Below are 23,845 nucleotides of genomic sequence, written 5' to 3'. Positions count from 1 at the left end.
GTCATTTCAAGACATGATTACTGCAGCTCCCTTCTGGCTGGTCTCCCTCTGCGCACCATCAGGCCCCTGCAATTTATCCCAAATGCAGCGGCACGGGTCGGGTCGTCTTCAGCGTTTCTAAGTTCAGTCATGTTCAGCTCCTCCTCCGCTGCTGAGTTCTCCCTTTACTGTAGCTTCCTGTAGCTGCTGCCCAGGTCATCAGATTCAGACCCTGACTCTGGTCTACAAAGCCAAGACTGGACCAGCCAGCCCCTCCGTACTTGATGGCGATGGTCAAAAGCCGATCTGCACCAAGAGCCCTTCCAGCTTCAAGTACAGCTCGGCTCGACCCGCCATCCTTTAAGATCCACGGAAGACGAGCGTCCAGACTTTTTACTGTCCTGCACCGAAGTGGAGGAACGAACTTCCCCTGGGTGTCCGAACAGCAGAGTCCAACACTCACTGTCCTCAAACCCAGACTGAAGACCCTCCTCTTCTGAGAGGACTTGGGTGAAGAGTAGAGTATTATGGTCTCCATATTGACTTGTGTTTAGTAGAGTCTAAGATTAGAGGATCTTCTGGATTCTAGTCTCTAAGGATATTTTCTGAGGAACAGTGAAGCTCTGCTAAACACGTTTAATGTAAATATGAAAGTGGTATTTTACAGCTTTCAGTCCTCTGTGGGGGTAGTTGTGTTTTAGCTGATGTACAGGATGTTAACGTCTCCGTCAGTGGTGGGTTTGACGAGAGAACTTCCTCGGTGCGTTATCTAAGAAGGTCTGCTCATTGGCAAAATAGCAAAACCATCCTGTTGTTATTCAGTGCTTCACCTACCACCTACCACGTTCAGCACTTCCGCTAGACCGATATAGCAGCGACCCAGTTAAACCAGCAGCATTTCTGTTCCACACACCAAATTATTTACAGTAAAACACAGCTCTTTCCGTGTCCCCGCTCTGACCTGTAGCTGGGCCGTCCTGCCAGAGGCTCTATGTGCTGTATAAATACGTTGCCCAGAAAGGGAGCGTCAGTGGTGCTCTCGAGTGAGTTGATGAGCCCCTTTATTTCAAATAGGGCTCTCTTTAAAAAGACTGAATGTTGGGGTCTGGACTGTCTGCGGTCTGCATAGTGTTCTAATAAAGGCACAGGCCCAGTTTCATCCTTACAAAGGGCTTTTTCGTTTATTATAATCGCTTAGTTTGTTAGTTTTGAATACTTGTAGTGAGTAATGTGTTGGCGGCTTTTTTGACAGTGTTTTAAAGCCTATTATATATTGTAGTAATTATTTAACGCTACAGGAAAGTCACATTGTGGGTGTTTGGACTTCCCAGTTCAATAAAATACAATTTGGGGGGGTGGGAACAATGAAAGTCCCTGAATGCAGAAGATTAACCCAGTTAGTTTGTTCCATGTAGTGTCGTTTAGCGCCCCCTTGAGGTAATCAGTAGAGCCTGTGGTGTGTAAACGTGGTGTGTAAAGCGCACACACCCTACAACTGTCCAACAATACAGACGTACCATCCTCATCTGTTAAATCATGATTTAATGAGTTGAGAAATGGCCAGAATATTGGAAACACTAAAAAAGAACCGTGTTCTCTGATGGGCAGGGCGAGACGGGCAACACGGGCGACACAATAAAACTACAGCTACCCTCCTAAATCCACTAAAATTCCCACAATGCCATGCAAATTCAAACTTTGCTTGCTAACAGCTACAGCTAAAGGTTTCCAGGTGGAAATTTGGTTCTAGGTTCTAGGTCCACCATGTTCCTCAACATGGTGGACCGTCTATTCTCCTTACGACTGTGTGCCTGAACTGGCATCTGTACGGCGCTGGTTCCGTATAAATACACGTATGTTCCACCCTGTTACGCATTATTAACACAGGCTTGTGCTCTGCCCTGCATTCAGCATGCCTTTCCCACACTACACCATTAAAACCAACACTGCTTTGATGCGTTAATGACCCCAGCCAGCTAATGTCTTCGGCTCTGAGCCCAGTTTGCCTTTTCTGCCTCTAGCTACTATAAATGGCCCAGCAGCGGTTTGGAGACGCTCTGAATCGGGCCTGCAGTTACAGAGCTTTTTGGTGATTATCCTCCGAGCTGCGGATCGAGCAGCGATAACCACGCTGACCCCTGCTGCCTTTAGACAGGCTGTAGCTTTCAGCCCGTGAGCTGAGCTGGACCATAAATAATTTAAAAGTTCTCGTGATGGAACTGTCCAGGCCGAGCGCAGGACAGCAGGTCGAAATGTGATGGTTCAGGAAGAAAATACAATTTACACAATTGTTTCCTCGCCTAGAATGAAAGCACTGATCAAAACCAGTATAGGTATGGACCAAATTCAAGGAAAACCTTGGAAAGTCATGGAAAAAAATAAACATGCTAAAATCCAGTAATGAATAGTCCTTGAAAAATAAAAACAAATTAAAAAGGTACATAAACGTCATGGAAAATATTGTAATGAGCTCCTGTTTTAATGTTCTATAATAATATATAACACAAACTTTAATAATAGCATCATTTTTCGCATGACCAATCGCTACTCGTATTTCATATGATCATGCCGTCATATTTCGGCCGTGGTATCATGAACGTGCATTATGTTGTTAACTAGCGAGCCGGGACGGTCTTTCAGCTGCTAACGTGGACTAAACATTTCAAATTCAAGGACTTTCCATGACTTCCTTTAACCTTTTTCTGATGATGATCATTATTACTAGTGATACCTAATGATCATATTCCACCTAGTGTCGTTTAGCGCCCCCTTGAGGTAATCAATAGTGCCTGTGGTGTGTAAACGTGGTGTGTAAAGCGCACACACCCTACAACTGTCCAACAATACAGACGTACCGTCCTCATTTAATAAATCATGATTTAATAAGTTAAGAAATGGCCAGAATATCAGAAACACTAAAAAAAAAAAAAAGAACCGAAAACTGAGCACGAGGTGTTCTCTGACGGGCAGGGCGAGACGGGCAACACAATAAAACTACAGTTTCTAAAATGAGCCTCCTAAATCCACTACAATTCCCACAATGCCATGCAAATTCAAACTTTGCTTGCTAACAGCTACAGCTAAAGGACTTTCCATAACTTCAAGTACCAAAGTACTACTAATTCCAGGACCAAAAATTTGTGGTCCTGCAATTTTTACAGGTGTATGAACCCTGAGGCTGGTACTATTAAAATGGTTCTTTAAGGTTCCTTTAGTAAAGACTGTGACTGCATATAAAACTATAAGTACTGTAATAGGTTTGTAAGCTGCAGTGGTTCTTTACCTGGTAAAATGGTTTATAATACAAGAAAATCCTCTTACACATGGTTCTTCATTGCTCTTTATAGCAGAAGTCAAGTCAGATTTATTTGTAGAGCTTTTTAGAACTGTTGTCGTCACAAAGCAGCTTTACATAATTAGTACTTAATAAAGGACAGAGACCGAGAAGAAAGAAGAAATAACATGAAGGGTCCAAGACCCCCGTGAGCCCCAACAGCAACAGTGGCAAGGAGAACCTCCCTCAGAGCTGGAGGAAGAAACCTTGGAAGGAACCAAGACTCACAAGGGGGACCCGACCCGTCCTCCTCTGGTCAGAACTATTTATACATTAATGATAAAAATTACTAAACCAGATACAACAGAAAGTTAATAGTGGTGATATTAATAGTGTCAGACAGACACAAGTCCATCTAGGTTTCAGCACGGCCACCAAACAGGCAGCAGCGGCAGGCGGGAGAGCTGCCGGTCCGCCATGGGTGGAGGCGGGTGGGGGGGCCCGCTGGCCGGACTGGTAGGTGGCAGCTGGTTTGACGCAGAAACGAGGGTTGCACCGTTATTCTGAGTTAGAATAACTCTCTTTAGTGCTCTATAGAACCCTTTGCAGTTTTTAGCAGTGTGTTTATACAATGGTTATACAATGGTTTAGGCCTGCAGTTAGCACCATGCTAATCAGTGATGTATAACCTTCATTACTGAAGCTCCAGTGTAAAACTGAAGAAGGATCGAACATGCTGAAATGATGAAGTGTATTAAAGGGCCGGTGTCCAGCCTTTATTTTATTTTTCTTGCATTCTTCCAACCTTCTGACCTTGCTCAATGCAAACTAATTTATTTTTTATTTTTTTTTATAGTGTTGAGTTCATCAGAAAAGGTGAATGAACAAATGTCCATTTACTTTTGCCCATATGGTGTGTGTAATGTGTGAAATGGAAAGACTTTAACAGTCTGGGTTCAGGACAGCTGAAATGCCTTGCACCTATAGTACCACGGGAATCGGGAGGTACCGACAGCAGACCAACAGTTTGGCTGTAAGGTACATGAACGGTCCATGTTGTGGTCAGCTTACCATTTTACAATTTACCTCTCTTTGTCCATTTGAATGAAACAGGCTGGGCCTTTAATGCTTAGATATGTAAATTAACTTTTCTGTGTTTTCTGTGAATCGAGACTTGTTTACCAAGCAGTCCTGAAACACTCCTCAAAACTTGAAAGGGAATGGGTGGGGCTGAACCGCTGCAGGCTGAACAGAAGGGTGTATGTAAATAACCCCACAGATTACAGATCTTCCTTTGTTAACAGTGACTTTACACAGAGCTGCAGTGCCGAAGTCTGGTCCTCACTCCTGTCCCGGTGTCCTGACCCATCCTATCTCCTCCTGGACACGTCCTATCCCCTATAACGTCATCTTACAGGAGCACCATTTAGGACCTAATACGTCAGCCAGCTGATGTAGCTAGCATGCTACTAGCTAGCCAGACAAGCTGATCCACCCCCCCCACCCACCCCCCCCCCGACTGTATGCGCTATCATGCTAATAGTTAGCCAGTCCAGCTGATCTCCATTTGATTGTATTAGCTAGCCTAGCATGCTTCCCCCCCCTTACAGTGAGTTTTATCTAGTGGTAGTTGTTTGTTTGTTTTTTTATTTATTATTTTATTTGGATTCCAGTTATCTGCTGATGTTGCACAAGGGTAGCTCAATAGAGGATAGCGAGTGCACGATATCTAGCTTTACCTGTTGGTATCAGCTTTATATTCCAGCAAAGCAACAATAATATTAGATAGTTGAACTTGAGCTAATAAGTGGTTCATATTTAATATATAAAGTTAAATAGCGAAGCTTTATCCAGATAAAAACCTCAGGTGATCAGTAAATATCTTAAATTTTAATCTGGCATAAAAGTACAACAGCCGTGTGAAGATGGGTGATTAATCTTGTGCACTATTTTAGCCAATGGAGCGGTCGGGGGGATAGGATGAGTCACGGCACCGGCTCTTAGGCTTGTTTTTAGTGGAAACACTTTTTCCTTCTTGGAAGACCTGCATGTTTTGGGTTAACTCTGAGGTGTAGTTCCGGTCTCTGGTAAGGAGAGACGCTGCGAAGTTGGATAGCAGTTAGTTGTGCTTTAATTTGTCTAATTACATTTGTACAGTTACATTGAACTTGGCCTTGTTAATGTTGAGAACCCCATTTGTTTGGTAATTCAGAACTGTAAAACTGTAAAAGATCATTAAGGTTAGCGTCGACCAAATGGACTGTCCTCTGATCAGATTACTCAAATTGTGTCTCCTTTTTTCTGTATCATCATTTGCCTATTTTAAATTAAGACTGCATGAATGTTTATTTTTATATTTCTATTAATTGCTGTGTTCCCAGTCAGTCGTCACTGTGATTGTGTATAACCTCTTTATCAAACATCTCATTTAACGTCCTTATTTATTTTGCAAAGAAATTATATTGCTTAATTATCTCTAATTAAAAATATATCAATAAGTATTAAGACAGGGGGCTCTATTTTAGCCATGTTGGGTGAGCCGTCAACCACATAGCTTGATTTTAGGGCGTCGGTGTGCCTTTACTATGGAAACGACGGGAAAAGTTTGCCTTGCTTGACTTGAAACGATCAAACGTCATGTACTAGTTCTCTTAAGTGCAATAAACCAGTAAGCATGTCGCTCGCTATTCCCTTTAAGAGCCAGGCACTGTCTGATTTCACTGGCAAGGCTTTGATCAATTGTGCTCTCTCAGACTCCGACTGCTGATGGCAAAGCGACCCCCATTAGACAGTGCATTAGTCAAGTCAAGTTTATTTGTATAGCACTTTTTACAAGTACTGTTGTAAAAGTAATTAAAATTAGAAAAATAAATAACACAAGACATGAAAAGGCATTAGACAGCTGAGCCACTTGGAGACATACTCAATTTTTTAGTATGAAGCACTAAAAGTCTTAAAGTTGAGTTTACTAATCATGTCTGGAGCAGTTCTTGGAAAACATGAAGGATAATGCTGCAAGTGCTTCAACAGCGGCGGGTGGAGAACATGCATTACACATACTGGCAGCCAGAGACCACCACAGTCTAACACCGTCAGAATTTAACTTATCCATGCCGTGAGAACAAACACACAGAGGCAGTAAGCACACATGCCCGGAGCGGTGGGCAGCCATCACTGTGTAGGAGCAGAGATGGTTAAGGGCCTTGTTCAATGACCCAGCAGTGGCACCTCTGACCTGATAATCAATAATCCAGTGTTCTAACCACTGAGCTGCCACTGCTCCACATTACAGTGAAAACGGTGAGTACAGCTGGCTGTGAATATGATTATAACCCACTGCTCTGTGGTATAGTTCTGTATTTCACAGTAAGTCACAATATTTATTTTATTAACGTTCTTGTCACTGAATGCAACCAAATCCTCACAGCAATGCTCCTCCTCCAGAATCTAGTAGAAAGTCTTCTTCTCTAGACAGGAGAGACAGTTACTCCAACAGAAGCAGGATCAGCTCTTTAAGAAGAAACAATGAAGAAACAAGTGTCCCAATACTTTTGTCCCTTTAGGTAATTCAGTTATATGACACTAAGCAGGTCTGCAGACCTTGGTGGTTTCCCCACATCTGTAACTTTAGGTGTGGACGTGCTAAAGAGGTGCAAATGGCTCCCATGGGTTAACCAATTACAGCGCAGCACTTTCTCTTTCAGCAGGGCTTCAGCTCTTGAGCGTCTGACTGAGAGTACAGTTGTCTGTACGTCGGCACGATGGGGGCGCGCACCGCTATGTCTAGTGACAGGTCAAGAACTTTCAGTATTTCACAATATTGCATCACACACAAACTCCCATGGAGCTCTGTGACGAGGTGTGTACGCTGCTCGGTGTCCCTGTGGACATGTGCTACTCCCGTGTGCTACTCCGGCTAATAATGGTCTCCGACCACAGGAGGCTGTGCATGCATTAGCTAATGGCCCCAATTCCTATATTTCTATATTAATGTTGCTTTAGGAAAGACCACAATATGTGGCGTTTCAAAAATAAATAAATAAATAAATAAATAAAATAAATAAATCAGGCCGGGACGCTGCCACTCCGTACTCCTATAAGACTTCTCTCCAGAACTGCTGTGTAACGCTGCAGAACCCACAGAGTCATATTATTGTAAAATCCTGTAGTATTACTCTACCACCTCAGCCCACATGCTGCTCCACCTTCAGATCAAGCTTCTGGGTCTCTCAGCTCGTCCAGAAATGCCCGTATACAGCTTTCCATAATAAGGTACTCAAAGCCTGATCTGTATTTACTGCAGTGGAGTAAAAGGGAATTACACTGCCCAGCTGTAGGTGGAGCCCAAGAGCAAACCACACATTTTATTCTTTAATAAACACATTACTCTGTCCAGGAGAAGGAAGAATGATCTGTGACTTGTATTCTAGTAGGACAAAAGTATTGGGACGCCTGCTTATTTGCTGTTTCTTCTGAAATCAAGGGGATAAAAAAAAGAGCTGATCCTGCTTTTGTTGGAGTAACTGTCTCTACTGTCCAGAGAAGACTTGTCAGTTGTCCTGGTTTTTACACAGCATTTCTCACCTTTTAATTGATTTATTTAGATTTTTGTTTGTTTATTTTATATACAAGTCTCCCTCAGCACTAGCAAAGGTCTGTGGTGGCTAGGCTGGTGTGGGCTGTTTTGGGGGGCTGTGTTGGGGGCTTTTATACAGGCCATTGAACTGGGAGCACTGCAGTCTTTCTCTGCAATCTTTCACACACACCCTGCAATCACCATGGAGCTCCAGAGAATTGACAAAAGCCCATGGGGCCAGAGAGAGAGGGAGAGACATTGTTGGAGGGAGACGGACGTGTATACAGACTATTCGGATGGGATTAAATGTACGGGGGGTCCTGGGGTGATTTCCTCTTCCGCGGAAGCTCCTGTGTGATTTTAGCTTCCGCTCGGATTGATCACTTCTGGATCGACCATTTGTGTCCCCCTCCTTCTCTAAGAAAATTAAAGGCTGGATTATCTGCTCTGCTCAGATCGCGTTAGTCCTGTCTGGATCCATTTACATTTAAGGCATTTAGCAGACGCTCTTCTCCAGAGCGACTTCCTAAAGAGCTTCACTGTTTACTCCAGAAGAACCTCAGCTAGTTTAAATAGACTAAAATCCAGATCCTCTAATCTTAGACTCTACTAAACACAAGTCAATATGGAGACCATAATACTCTACTCTTCACCCAAGTCCTCTCAGAAGAGGAGGGTCTTCAGTCTGGGTTTGAGGACAGTGAGTGTTGGACTCTGCTGTTCGGACACCCAGGGGAAGTTCGTTCCACCACTTCGGTGCAGGACAGTAAAAAGTCTGGACGCTCGTCTTCCGTGGATTTTAAAGGATGGCGGGTCGAGCCGAGCCGTACTTGAAGCTGGAAGGGCTCTTGGTGCAGATCGGCTTTTGACCATCGCCATCAAGTACGGAGGGGCTGGCTGGTCCAGTCTTGGCTTTGTAGACCAGAGTCAGGGTCTGAATCTGATGACCTGGGCAGCAGCTACAGGAAGCTATAGTCAAACATACATTAACTGTTACTCCAAAGGATATCACACACAAAAAAAACCACACCACAAATAAGTGCTTTTGCAGCTGTTGAGGCTAAATAAGCTTTACATGATGCTAGTAAGAATCATCTGCTCTCAGTATTTACTGATGTTGACCAAGTATGAAGTATATTATATTCTACAGTAGTTTCTACAGTAACTGTTAACCCCCCCCCCCCCCCCATCACTCATTAATATCTGATTCATTTTATTTAAATCATTTGTCTCTCAAAAGACCAACATGATCATTTCCATTGCTTGAGTCTCAAATGGAGTCAGGGTCCTTGGTTTGACGTCTGGCACTCTCAGCAGCATGGACGCATGATCGTCCTTGGATGGGCAGGGAGGCTTGTGTCCATTATCTGGGCAGCCTTTATATCTGCCTACATTTCAGCACAGTTTAAAATAGCACTGAGTGATAGCTGAGCTCCAGTTTGCTGGTAGCCTGCCTTCGTTATATCTGGGGATTCCTCTTGAAGTGGTGCTGATTTGTCTAAAACTGTTAGCTGACCGTTTATCTGTCCTGCTGGGTTGTCGGAACACGGGAAAGCATGACCACTGTCTGCCTCGTGATTTCTACAGGCCAGGCTGATTTTTCCTTTTAGACCTATTAGCTGTTTGTTGTGCAGGAAACCGAGACTACAACATTTGCGTTTTCGTCTTAAATGTTCCAGAATCTAGATCACGAGTGTGTGGTTTGAATGTTTATTTGTTTACATATAAGATTTATTCATATTTATTAAAAAATAGTCACATAATAAGTTGAGAAATTGATATTTCAAAGCGACGCCACATTTGTCAGGCCTGCCATTTTTATTTAAGATAATTCAAGTCTTGACGAATTTCTTTGGTTTATTTATTCATAATTATTATATAATTATTTATTTATATTTGATTTGTTTTATTTGTTTAGGTTTACAGATAAATGAAGATGTAGGCTGATGTAGGCCTGTTGAAGCGATTTTCAATAGTGAAAAGAAACAAATAATAAAATGGGCTATAAGAGAATATTTTAAATGCATAAAAGTTTAATTACAACAGTCTGCTTTTATTTATTTATTTTATACTGTATATTTTTAATTCTTAAAAATACATTCCCATATGAAAAACTATTTCTGAAGTATTAGAATCTTCATATTGATCAGCTAAATTCGACTGACGACAATTTGACGAGTCAGGTACAGCCTTAGAGTTAACAAGGAATTCTGATGCATTATTTTAATTCCTTGTGGAAAAATCTAAACATGTATTCTGTTTATAGTAATTATCGAACCATAACTCAACTGCTCATTCATTGTTTCTTCTGAAATTAAGGGTATTAAAGAATTGATCCTGCTTCTGTTGGAGTAACTGTCTCTACTGTCTCTACCCCCCCCCCCCACATCATCCCCCAACTCCTCATCCCAAAAGTACTGGATGCAGCTCCACCATCCATCATTCTAGAGCTCAATGCTGGGGGACTTTATACCCCTCTAGGAGCCAATAGGACTTTATATCATGGAGCCAATAGGCTGATCTAGTTGATCTGCTCCAGAAAGTCCTATTCTATTGGCAGTACTTTTCTACAGGAGCTAGACAAGCTGTGTGTGTGGGTTTGCACATCTGTGTTAGCAATGGGTGCAGCTTAAAGTAGTTGAATACATTCATTAGAAGGGGTGTCCACAAACTTTTGCACACAGTGTACATAAGAATTCTTTTCCTAATTTGTTTTCATTAGTATGAATGACTGCATTAACATACAGTAGAAATGTATGGCTGTGTTGGCTCGGTGAATAGATGAAATAACCGAAGAACAGGTCTAACCCCCCCTCTCTGGTGAGGGAGCCCAGGTCTTCAGAGACCTCTGTTCAGGCAACATCCTGTGCTTATTGCGTCTGTTCCCAAAAGTCTCTCATACTTACTTAATTTACTCTCCTGAGATTTGAACTTGAGTGCTGGCGACAGCGGTTACAGCGGGAGTCAGGAATACCCCCCTGCCCATATTCACTGTTCATTCTGCTCACAGTGAAGAAGTCGTCCTCAGATCTCTCCAGTGTGTCGTCATCACCGCAGCCCAAGTCTAGCCATCTTATCTATACAAGTTTTATATGGAATGATGATGATGATGGTGGTGGTGTGGTGGTAAAATAGTGGCACATAAGAGAAAATAGTCTACATATATTTTCAAGAACCCCATTCATATGCATCTGCAGTCAAAAGTTTGGGCACTCTTGGTTGAATGGGGGGGGTATTAATACTAGAGAGACACTAACAAATTCCTTGTGTGTGTGTGTGCGTGAACATAATTGACTAATAAATCTGATACTGATTATAGGTGCACTATGTATGTCAATCAATCACTCAGGCTTAAACGGCCCCACCCCGACCTCTAGATGTTTTCAATGCCGCTAAATTGCACTGCTTAGACCAGCGACAGTCTGCGGTATCTGAGGTTCTGCAAAGATGTCCCGTCTGCTGGAAAATGTTACTGCCACCTGATTTACTGTAACTTCCACTGTTCCTGTAGGCAGATGGCTTGGTCAGTGGTGTCAGTAATTGTCTATCTCTGTGTGTGTGTTCAGGATAAAGAGGTGTAAGGACTACTATGAAGTGCTGGGCGTCAGTAAGGAAGCGAATGAAGAGGAGCTGAAGAAGGCCTACAGGAAGCTGGCGTTGAAGTTTCATCCGGACAAAAATCACGCGCCTGGAGCCACAGAGGCCTTCAAAAGTAACTCCTGCTGCTTCCCTTTTCCTTCTATTAAACCCTGCTGATCTGGACTGAGTCTATCAGAGGCTTTTTAGTACAGACCTGATCTTTCAGCGGTAGAGTGAGCATCACACTGACTCACTCTCTCTCTTAAGATCTTAATCTAGCAGTGTTCCGTATACCCTTTGGTGTGTGTGTTAATTTAATTTTTAAATTGAATCAATTTTATTAATCATATTGCAATTTAGATTTGAAAAAAAATGAAATTGCAGTTGATATTTTCCATATATACATATCCTATATCTGTATAATATCTAAAGTCTTCTAAAGTTACCAAGATGACAACTAAAGACCAAAAAACCTTATGTATTTATTTATTTATTTATATTATTTTTAAGTCATTTTGAAGTATTTCTATTGGTCCATTCATCAATACATTTTGACAATATAAAGAACAGCTGGCACGGTAAATAACGACAGTATAGGTGTGCTTGTGTTTATATATATATATATATATATATATATATATATATAGGAACTACTTTGACGACAGTTGTTTTTGCTTCCTGTTTGTTGTCCGCAGAAATCGGCAACGCGTACGCAGTGCTCAGCAATGCAGATAAACGGCGGCAATATGACCTCACTGGAGGGGAGGAGCCAAGCAGTCCAGGACACAGTGGCCACGGGGGCTTCGACTTCCACCGAGGCTTTGAGGCTGATATCACACCGGAAGATCTCTTTAACATGTTCTTCGGGGGCGGCTTTCCCTCCTGTAAGTCAGTGCACCAGAACAGGATCTCTGTGTCTTTATGAGGGGTGTAAATGTCTGAGCTCACGACGGTTTCATTTAGTTATTCTTTATAAAACGATTATTTCTTTTCTTTAATACGTTAAAACACTAATGTGACTGCGTTAACACAGTAATGGCGTATATAGAAATATTTTGATTAAAAGTGAATCCATACTTTGAAGTATTATTATAAGTTTCCTCTCATATAAATGCATCTCTGCATTTTAGTGCACCACATGTTTGTGAGGTTTGCTTCCCTCATGTCAAGCACTAAGTGGGGCTTGTTTAATATGGTGTAAGTTCATTGCTTACATTAAATTTGACCTAATTATGTATCTAATCTGGTCGCATCCAGAAGTCATCATTTAATCAATTTAATCGATCTATATTCAAACCCTGACCTTCATGTACAATGTAACTGAGCTGATACGTAATATATAGATTATGATACATGGATGTAAGAGGGGAAATAAAAAAATAAAAAAACAGTAGCTAAAAATTTTAGTTAATATAAGTAACTAGACAGATAAAAGAAAGGTAAACTGAAGGTACATGTGTACTAAAGCATATATAAATCATATAAAATGTCATCTGAATGATGGCCTGCAGGGCTACAGTGGATGTACTGCAGTGAAAGTGCTCTGATGCTCCTCTGCTGCGTCACTCACAGGGGAAAAGGGGAGTATTTAAGGAATCAGAACTGGCTCTTTACCTGTGGGGTCCTGGGATCCTGCTGGCCTAATTAGCACTGCGCTGCTGTGTTTCGCAGTTATAAAGCCGTCTTCCCCTCAGAACTGTTTCTCCAGTGCTGATTCAGACACCTCTCAGATGCTTAATATTCAGCTACTAGATTCATATTTTGTCTGTTAAAGTGTTGGTGTTAAAGTTCTAGTGTAGTGTAGTGTAGTGTGGTGAGCTACACTGCTGCCATTCACAGGATGGCCTTGGAATCTTTTTCCTAATCCTAAACTTCTTTAGGCCTTTATTTTAGGCTTAATTATGAGTTGTTTTTTTTAAAAAAAAAGCTTTTATAACACTAATTCATCCATAACTGCTATTAATTAGTATTTAGTATGTAATATGTAACTTGTGTCATTTGAGGACGAGGAATTAAGTTTGGCCCACATACAGGCCGTTTATTTTTGTAGTTTAGCGCCGAAGATGCAGGGATAATGTAACTAAAAGGTAATAGAGGCATATACCCACCAAATGTCCCCTGATCAGATTAGAAGCTAGGGGGCGTAGTTGTGTAAATCTGATTGTTCCTATTTCTTTCGAGTGAGGTCCGTTTTACGGACTAGTGCTGAGTTTTGTAGTAGATAAGAATTTCTGACTGATTCCTCTCTAGAAATGATTTCTTAATTAGCTGAGGAGTTGCATCCCGAGTTGGCGTCTGAGGAGGTAAAACTGTAAGCTGTGTTGCTGTGGCTCTTCGAGGCCGTAGTAAAGGATAATTAAGGTTGATCATTATCTATATCTCTCCCTCCCTTCCCCTCCCTAGCGAGTACGCACACGTTCACTAATGGCCGCGCTCGGTACGCTCAGCAGACGGAACACGCCAGAAGAGAGAGAGAGGAGAGGGGAGATGTACGTGGGCTTTTCTTCATTTTGTTTGGTTCTTGTTCCGTCATCCGAGTTGCGCTAACCAGGCAGAACTACACACCAGGCTCACTGCTGGGCAACACACTGGCCCAGAGAGCTTGCATCTCTAGTGTGAGCATTAGACCGAGACAACAGTGTGTGCACCCTTAGGTTGTGGGTTCGATTCCCGGGCTCGGTAAGCTGCCACTGTTGTGCCCTTGAGCAAGGCCCTTTACCCTCTCTGCTCCCCGGGCGCTGGAGTTGGCTGCCCACCGCTCTGGGTGTGTGTGTACTCACTGCCCCTAGTTCACTAGTGTGTGTGTGTGTGTGTGTGTGTGTGTGTGTGTGTGTGTGTGTGTGTGTGTGTGTGTGTGTTCACTACCACAGATGGGTTAAATGCGGAGGACACATTTCGCTGTACAGTGACAAATACATGCACCTTTACCTTTTTACCCTTTAGTGGATGGAATTTGGCCTCCGCCTTTATCTCATCAGTGTATTGAACACACACACTGATGAGCAAGCAAACAGTGACAGTGAGCACGCATGCTCAAAGCACCTGGGCAGTGATGTGGAGAGGGTTAAGGTGCTTGCTCAAGAGCCCAACAATGGCAGGTATGCCCCCCCCAACTCAGTTCTCAGTAGCCCGATGCTCTAACTGCTGAGCCACCACTGCCTCCAATATTTGTAGCAGATAGAAGCCACAAACTGATCATTTAAAGTAAACATTTTGTTTGATGATGATGATTAGTCTTAATTATAAGTGACAATAAATGAATATAATAATTTATACAGTTTACAATCATCCCCACCTATGATGGCAGAATTACATGGCGTGTGCACACTTATCTACATTTATCGAATGGCCTGGAGCAGCAGTTCTGCAACAGTACTGGAACGGAACAGCTACAGCTTTTAAGGTGGAATAGACATTTCCAATAAGAGAGCGGCTTGAGCTTTGTTAAAACTAACGGTCTTACCAATGTGTGGTTTGTCACCTGTCTCAAGAGGCACAAAACAAGTGCAACGTGCAAGACAGTACAGTAAAGACAGTAAATACGACTCTATTCTAAATAGAGGTAATGATTAAGGTGCATAGATCTTTAACAGGTAGGGATTAATAACGAGGTGCATAGATATTTAACATGCTGTGTGACATTATATACAGACAGCCAGCAACGCACATGATACTATATGTAAAAACTAATGTATAAATAAGAGAGGATGCAGACAGGTTAAAATGCTATGGGTCGTGGGGGTTTAGTTCAGTCTCTGTTGTATAAAAGTCTGACTGCTGGGATAAAGCTGGTGCCGAGCCGTGCAGCAACAGCACGGATGCTCCTGTACCTTCTGCCTTACTGCAGCAGTGAGGAAAGTCCATGTGAGGGACGAATGGGGTCCCTTCATAATGCTGATTTGAAAAGGCCTTAAGAGTGCAGACAGTGTCGAAGACGATGATTACTTTTTACTCCATTATTTGGCAAATAACTAGCCTTCATTGATTATACACTGTGTGCTTACATACCATGGATTGATCATTAAGGTAGCAGCCTTTGGAAACTCCAGAATTGCTGAGATCCTGGTTTTACCAGTTTGCATGAAAGCAAGGTGGCTCAGGTCATTCAGCTCTGCACTTGTGTCTGTTCAGTATATAGATCTTGTAGCTTGCTTTGGATGATTCATGTTTTGAGTCTTGACTGGCCTCGAAATTCAGCTGATCATTATCTTAACAAAATGACTCCTAGCATTACTAATAACCGATGATTAAACAAGTACACTATATCATGCAAAATCATTTCGTTTGTGTGTTGTGTGTAGCTTGACATCTGTATCAGTTGATGTCAATCTGATGTTTGTCTCTCTGTCTCTCTCTTTCTCCCAGGGAGGCTTTTCCATGTTTATTCAGCTGATGCCGATAGTCGTACTGATCCTGGTTTCGGTTCTCAGCCAGCTGATGGTGTCGACTCCTCCCTACAGCCTGTATTCCAGACCGTATGTGGAATTTCCTTACTCTGCACTGTACAGTTTAATCATCGTTTCAAAATCAGCTTTAGAAAAGCTCACAGTGGCAGACGGTTGTAGTATCATAAATAATATCAAATGTTTTTGTAGAGACAGTTGCTCCAACAAAAGCAGGAGAAACTCTTTTAATACCCTTGATGTCCGAAGGAGCAGGTGTCCCAATACTTTTGTCTCTGTAGTGTGTGTGTATATATCATATTGCTAACAGTATTGCAGTATATCGTAGCGCACCTCTTTATCATTATACGTCGCATCGCCAGATTCTTGCCAACGCACAGCCCCAACTTTCTGACTCCCATCAGAAAAGGTGAGGGACTGATTTGGCAGGTAAAGCTCCTGGTTCTTCAGAACCGCATGTTCACCATCAGTTCATTAGAGCGTATTATTGCCATTATCTTTTCTACAATATGATTTATAGGTATGATATGATATATATGATATGCTGCACCTTAATCTACGTCTATTAATGAGCTCTGATGTGCGGTTGCAGGTCCACGGGCCAGACGGTGAAGAGGCAGACGGAGAACCTGCATGTTGATTACTACGTCACCAGAGACTTCAAGTCCGAGTACAAGGGCTCCGCACTGCAGAAGATTGAGAAGAGCGTGGAGGATGATTACGTCACCAATGTGCGCAACAACTGCTGGAAGGAAAGACAGACGAGTAGGTTCCTCACACCCCCCCCACGCTTCCCCACTTCTATCACACGTGGGTTCCCTGCCCTGCCCTGCTGTGGTGAAGTACAGGCCATGTCCTCACAGAGTTTGTGCAGGCATGCTGAACGAATCCTGCTTCTGTGAATGAACAGTTTCATCCTGTTCTCTGAGGAGAGGGGAACATCACACTCAATCACAGTTCATGATTGGTTTATTAACTAACTGCTGTAGTGGAGCTCTGTGTCTCTGACCGTTTAACATGCGGTAGTCTGTAATTTCAGTAAAGTTCATGTGAAGGGTGGGATGAATATGGTTGATTTGCCTTGCTGCTGATGCTGGCTAAAGCATTGTCTGTAACGAAGATTTATTTGGACCTCGTATCTAGAAACCGCTCAAGCCCCTGGGAACACATTTTGATATATGGAAGTTTTGTATAATGTTAAACATGGATGTTCATTAAAGTTTCAGTAGAAATCAGGAAGCAGAAATATGATAAAACTCTTCTCAGAAATCAGCTGGAAGCTCCAGTCTGCTCTTAATATTCTAATAAACACGCGTGACTGACAGCTCTCCATCACTGGTTAACAGAACCGTTACCATGGCAATGCACACAGCCTCTTTTATTTTATTTTTATATATATATATAAATAAAAAGATAAAAAAAATATAAATAAAAAAATAAATAAAATAAAAGCGGCTGTGTAATATATTTATTTATTTATTTATTTATTACACATTTGTTAAGCGTTTTACTGAGGTTCTGATATCTAGAACTGAGTCCCAGCCCATATATACATACAAGCAAGCACCAGGCCGTCTTTCCACTTCTCTGTTCTGGCAGCCAGCTAGGCACTGTGTCTGTAGGGTGGGGGGTAAAGGTGTGCCGAGGGCAGCACATTTCCTCAGTTATGGTCCTGTCCTGGCACCCAGCCACTGAATTCCATGGGAAGGACTTTATCTTGTTGCTGAGACTCAAAGACCGGGCAGGACCCTTCCCTGTTCAACGTGGAGAGAAGGGCAGTACTGGTAAGACATGGCAGACACTTATTAGACTTTGGGAAGACACTGGGGCCCTGAGGAGCCCGATTCACTTCATGAGAAAGAAAACCTGTAGTGTCAAACGCACCAAGAATTACAAAGTCTAGGACAGGAAGCTGGATTTAAGGTCCAGATTTGAAGACAAATCTGAACATATCTGAGGATATCTGAACATGATGGAGTGCAAGTGTTTGGACCATTTGCTGATGTTGTTTCCATTGAGGTTTGCAGTTTGTTGTATGTGTATGGGCATGCAGAACATTCAGCTCCTGTGGTATCCACTTTATCCCACCGCTCGTTCCCAACCAACAGCAAATGTTGGGAAAAGGATTTGACTGTATGCATCTCTCTCCTCCATCAGCTGTCTACAGTCATCACATAAACACAGCAGCCGACAGAAGAAACTCTCAGTATTCAAACCCATTTCAAACAGTCTTCAGAAAAATGGGCTTTATTGTTTTTCTCTTGGTTGTAAAACTGTTCAAAGACCCTCTCAGAGTAATTTAACTCCACTTACTAATGTCTGATTTTGTTGCTCTGTGTGTTTTTCTTTCTCAGAAACAGACCTGCTCTACGCCGCCAAAGTGTACAGGGACGACAGGCTGCGCAAGAAGGCCGAGCTAATGACCATGGACAACTGCAAAGAACTGGACAGACTAAACGAGCTCTTCCGTGGCGGATGAGCTTCAGGCTTCCACAGACTCTCTTAGAAAATATATATGAGAGAATATATATGTATATGTCATATGTAAATGTTTTTTTAAGGAAAGAAATTACAATGGTAGGAGGAAGAAAGTACTAAAAAAAAAAACACAACAAAAATTAACATGTACTGTACTGTGAACGCTCTCTTACTTTGAACGCCACCCCCATTCCAACCCTTCCACACCTTCCTTGGACTATATGCCTTGCTGCGGTTCAGCAAAAATCAAGCAACGAAACAGAGCTGATTTCCCAACACCTTTTCTATCTCTCTGGATGAACGAGCTACTATGAAGAATAGCGCGACCGGACACCGGACAGTGACCTGAAGGACAGACTGGTTCTGGCTGCACGGTGGACAAATCCAATCCCAAATCTTCCTCGTTCCTGCTGCTTCTTCCACATACGCTCAACTTAAAGTAAGACTTTCTAAAGACTTCTGACATCCAGGGGGACGTAGCCTTTCTCCCAGAGGAAAAAAAAAACTTAGCAGCACTAGTAACTCGGAGAAACCACTGTTAGATCGTTCGCTATTCCACACTTCAAAGCTCCATGATGATGAACGGTACTGGGACGAGCTGCAAGACTTGCGTTTTCCTGAAGGCCTCAGAAGCGCATGCCAGGACCCTGCTGGACGGACCTCTGAAACCATTTTGATTCATGTCGTTGTACATTTTAATTCTGAATGTTTGAAGTTATTTAAGTCTCTAGAGAACTGAGATATTTCTTCATTGCTTGACTAATCATTTGAATAAAGTTTAAATTATTACTGAGTAAGAGTGACCGTTTCTGACCAGCGCTTCGGTTAATCAAGAGATCTATGGTAAAGCAGGTGATGGTGGGGCAAAGGCTCAAGTAGGGTTAACTAACACCTGGGTATATTCTGTAGTTAAACTGCTTCCAGTAGAACAGGCTTTTGGGCATGTTCCCATGGCAACGCCCTCTACCAGTTTCCCCAGCGGTGGGACAGGTATTTCTCCAGATTCCCCCTGAATACCTGTACCATAACAGTATGTGTGTAGAAGTCCCAGAATTCACTCCTATATTATTTTTAATCTCTTGGTGGCGTAATGGAGCACACTGAGCACTAGCCAGGCTAAAGTACAGGTAGTTTTGAATTAGGAGTGTGCTGACCACATTCCACCCTCACCCCCCCTCCCCAGTAGAGCTGCTGTTGAAACTACCTCCACCATGTTTGGAGGCTGTACTTTAGCCTGGCTAGCTCTCACTGTGAGCTGTTGATGATGAAACTACCTCCACCATGTTTGGAGGCTGTACTTTAGCCTGGCTAGCTCTCACTGTGAGCTGTTGATGATGAAACTACCTCCACCATGTTTGGAGGCTGTACTTTAGCCTGGCTAGCTCCCACTGTGAGCTGTTGATGATGAAACTACCTCCACCATGTTTGGAGGCTGTACTTTAGCCTGGCTAGCTCCCACTGTGAGCTGTTGATGATGAAACTACCTCCACCGTGTTTGGAGGCTGTACTTTAGCCTGGCTAGCTCCCACTGTGAGCTGTTGATGATGAAACTACCTCCACCATGTTTGGAGGCTGTACTTTAGCCTGGCTAGCTCCCACTGTGAGCTGTTGATGATGAAACTACCTCCACCGTGTTTGGAGGCGGTACTTTAGCCTGGCTTGCTCTCACTGTGAGCTGAAGTTGATCTGCTTCAAAACAGTGCTCTATTACGCCACCAAGAGGGAGACTTAAATAAAGTGGTAGCACATACAGGAGCTAGTACACACAACTGTCAATAGACCCACTCACCATGAAAACCCACAATGTTCTGGTAGAAAGTAACCAGGTGATATTTCCCCCTCGTTAGTCTGAGATGTGGGACAAACTCAAACCCAACCCCGCTCCTTTACCTGCACCATTTCCTAATACAGGCATTCAGCTGGGACTGGACAGACACATCTTCTGTAGAATCTCAGTAGAGAAGCCCTGACCAATAGATTAGGGACTCTCTCGGGCAGCTGTGAGCATATCACCCTGAGGTCACCATGGTCCAGGCCACGCGTGGACTACAGTGATGATGGAGCGCCATCTAATACCTTTGGGATGAGCTTGATTGGCAGTACCTGACCACACTGATGATCTCTTATGTGGCTAAATGCAATCAAATCCTCATCAAACCTTCCCAAAAGTGTAGTTTGGGTATTCAAGGCTATTCCAGCAAAAGAGGGGAGGGCAGACTCCGTAGAAGCGAATATTTCAAAACTGGCGCAGTGAAGAATCGTGAATTTCCGCCCCCTTGTGGCGACGTCGGGTATAATTGAATGTAGTTACACCTGCCGTCCAGAGGCGGCGACAAAGCGACGTAAACAAACTGAGCTCACTTTCACTTTGTTTTTTAACTCTTTAAAAACTAAAATTAAGACATTATTCGCTAAATATTTGCATATGTGGGTCTTTAAAATATAAACTGTGTTATAGAGAGGGTTGCAGCGAAACACGGAGCTTTCCCGACGGCTTTTATTTTCTTACATTTACAGATTAAGACCCGGATGTGACTTCCAGTCTCAGTGACTCATAGGGGATGACTGGGAGAGTAGGGGGGGGCTGCTGGAGATGACCGCTGCTGTTGCTTACTGCGCCGTTTAACCCCCAGTATCCCCCGAACTGCTCGTTTTAGTGGGTGGACGTTGACTCCGGGTGCGAGTGTTAATGTTGACCGTGTGAAGCAGTGAAAGTGGCGGGGAAGCGCTGCCGGCGCCCCGCTGGCTGGACTATGCCCTGCAGCGCCACCTCGGCTCTGCTGCTGCTCTCCCTGGGCTTCCTGACCAGGGCCGGGGGGTTCGAGGACCAGTTCGAACCAGAGACCCCAGACTGGAGGAAAACTTTAAAAACCATCAGGAACGGCATCCATAAGATAGACACGTACCTCAACTATGCTCTGGACCTGATCGGGGGCTCAGACGGACTGTGCCAGTATAAGTGCAGTGATGGTGGGTGAGAGACCTGTTGATCTCAGGCCCGTTTCAGCGTGATAATTAAATAATTACATGGATAAATGTAGATAATAACATACATATATATAGAAGTAAAAACAATAATATATCATTAAGTAAAGAGAAAGTAATTACATACATAAAAAAAAAAAAGACGCGTTGTCTCTGGTGCCCTCTGGTGGATTATCTGTGTACTGCAGGCACCAGTAAAATACATACAGATTTCTGTCTGAAATTACCTAAAAATATTAACCTTCAACAATGTAGTATTTTATATGATTTAGTCTGTTTAAAAATACCATCAGATATTCTAAACAATTAAAGTAATGTTAAGTCAAGTCAAATTTATTTGTAAGGCGCTTTTTGGCACAAAGCAGCTTTACACAATTAATAATTAGTAAAAGACAGAGACAAAAAATAAATAACGGAAAAAACCTCCTCAGAGCTGGAGGAAGAAACCTTGGGAGGAACCAACTATTGATAAATTATTGATAAAAGTTACCAAACAATCTGTACTGCTACTCTAACTGCTCTGATCATAATCATAATATAATAATCATGGTGCAGATAGTTAATAGTGGTGATATTAATAGTGGCAGATAGTTAAGAGTCCGTTTAGGTTTTAACATGGTCATTAGACAGGTAGCAGTGGTATCAGGGTGTTTATTTGTAAGTGTTTTTTTTTTTTTTTTTTTTAAATAATTGAATATAAGGTCAAATAAACACTCACGATATTTTTTTTCTGGCAATTATTTGATGGTTCAGGCTTTAAATTGTTAAAGGACCTGTATCGAACATGTTCTTCCCATACTCTCCTCAGTGAATATCCATATAGTTACAACATTAGAGTGGGTCTACAGCACCGAACAGCAGAGCAGTGATTACCTGCCTGTTTTTCCAGCCTTTTTAATCCAGGTTAATGTAATGAGGTCATTTCTGATTGGACGCCTCATTGAAAAAGCCGTCTGGGCTGAAGCCCTTATTTTAAGTTCAGAGAGAATGGGCGGCACATCTCACAAAAACAACAGGCCGCAGTTTGATTTCCAGTATAGACTCGGGTAGCTTCAGTCCTGGGCCACGTCCAGTCCGCAGGCTGCACTGCCCAGAAGCACCAGATACAGCTGCCCGAGCCCTTCTTTCATTCTGTTAAATAAAGAAAGTAAATACCTGTATTTAAACAGTACCCTTAACTATAACAGTATAATGATTTTTACCCTGATTATAATATAAATACTTATTAATAATAATTTAATAATACCCTAGTTTTGACCACTGGCTTCTACGCTGTAGAAGAACCATTTTCGGTTCCATATAGAATAGTTTTTGTATAAGCAGTGTGTGTGAAGAACCTTTACATGGGTTCTTCTGGGGCTTCGCTCAAAGAACCCTTTGTAGCACCTTCATTTCTGAGAGTGTAGATTGAGGTGGGTCGTTTATTGAGGTCTGTAGGCCGGATGTCTGGGATTGTGCTGAATCAGCATTTCTATTTGGGGGCTCTTAGAAAAATCACACTCTTAAATAAAATAAATAAATAAGGAACAATCAGTTTTGTTTAATATGGACCCTTTAATGTGTGTGTAAAGGTGGCCCTGCTGATGTATTGTTGAGGGCCATTCATTTCATTTATATTGATTATATATGCTAACGTTCCCTTGTATCTCTAATTTTGCTGCTTACCGCTTTTGGCAGATGTTCTTTACACTGTATCAGAATTCCATAATGAACCAAATCCAAAATCTATTACATCCACTTCCATTGAACTTCCAGAAGGTTTCTCCTCCTCCTGTAAAGCTGCTGTTCTGGAGATACAGGGTTTTTGCATGACAGAGATGATACAGAATTATAAATATTTGAATATTTTAATTATGGAAGTATTAAACATCAGAAACCTACAGCTTATTATAGCGTTCGTTTATTCGTAAGTTGTCCGACGGTTTCGGGCTCTTAGAGATATTGGTTTTTCTATAGCCGATGCCGATGTTTAGAGGTCAGGGTCAGCTGATGGCCGCTTGATTTGCATGTTAAAAATGTCACACTAATAATAACAGCAGGTGGATGCACAACACTGAACTTCATTATTTTTTTAACTCTGACTTGAACTTTATAAATAAAAAAATAAATTAAAGTGAAATATAATATTCTGAATTCTAAAATTTCTGCATTTTTATATAAAACAAAGTCCTCAAGAAACCAACTGTAAATAAAAACTTCAGTAACTTGGCAGCATCAAAAACCTGTATCAGTGAAAATAGCAGCAGCAGACCCCCATTTCTGAGGGAAGGAAATGATGTAACATTACAGAACATTATAAAAAAATGATATTTAATTTTAACCCAGTTGCAGCCACTGAGTCTTCCTCCCTCTACCCAGTTCTCCCAGTTTAAGAACGGCAGGGTCTCGTGCAGGAAACAACATTCGGTCGCTGAATATTCGGTGCGTCCCTAACTTCTAACCCTTCAACCTACAGCTGGGCAATATGACAATATATTATCATATCGTGATAAATTTCTTATCATGGTATCATATGTTTTTATGAGAGTATGGTGGATAGAGTGTATGTATGGAAGAGCTCTGATTATCTGC

The 23,845-nt window shown here is 42.3% G+C and overlaps 2 protein-coding genes across 2 annotated transcripts in view; both read left to right on the top strand.

The window, feature by feature from the left end:
• dnajb14 (DnaJ heat shock protein family (Hsp40) member B14) overlaps positions 1-19,082 on the top strand; it is a 28,144-nt gene extending 9,062 nt beyond the window's left edge. Inside the window, exons 3-8 of the mRNA XM_072678598.1 lie at positions 11,396-11,541; positions 12,104-12,292; positions 13,812-13,897; positions 15,774-15,883; positions 16,404-16,576; positions 18,166-19,082. Of these exons, the coding sequence (XP_072534699.1) occupies positions 11,396-11,541; positions 12,104-12,292; positions 13,812-13,897; positions 15,774-15,883; positions 16,404-16,576; positions 18,166-18,290 (829 nt within the window). The 3' untranslated portion in view covers positions 18,291-19,082. The remainder of the gene's footprint in view (positions 1-11,395; positions 11,542-12,103; positions 12,293-13,811; positions 13,898-15,773; positions 15,884-16,403; positions 16,577-18,165) is intronic.
• A 1,770-nt stretch (positions 19,083-20,852) lies between these two features.
• pla2g12a (phospholipase A2, group XIIA) overlaps positions 20,853-23,845 on the top strand; it is an 8,180-nt gene continuing 5,187 nt past the window's right edge. Inside the window, exon 1 of the mRNA XM_072677163.1 lies at positions 20,853-21,259. Coding sequence (XP_072533264.1) covers positions 21,043-21,259 — 217 coding nt within the window. The 5' untranslated portion in view covers positions 20,853-21,042. The remainder of the gene's footprint in view (positions 21,260-23,845) is intronic.

This window comes from Salminus brasiliensis, chromosome 4 (assembly GCF_030463535.1).
Source record: "Salminus brasiliensis chromosome 4, fSalBra1.hap2, whole genome shotgun sequence".
Classification (NCBI taxonomy): domain Eukaryota; kingdom Metazoa; phylum Chordata; class Actinopteri; order Characiformes; family Bryconidae; genus Salminus; species Salminus brasiliensis.
Note: the sequence above shows the minus strand (reverse complement) of the source record. Positions and strands in the feature narration are given on the sequence as shown.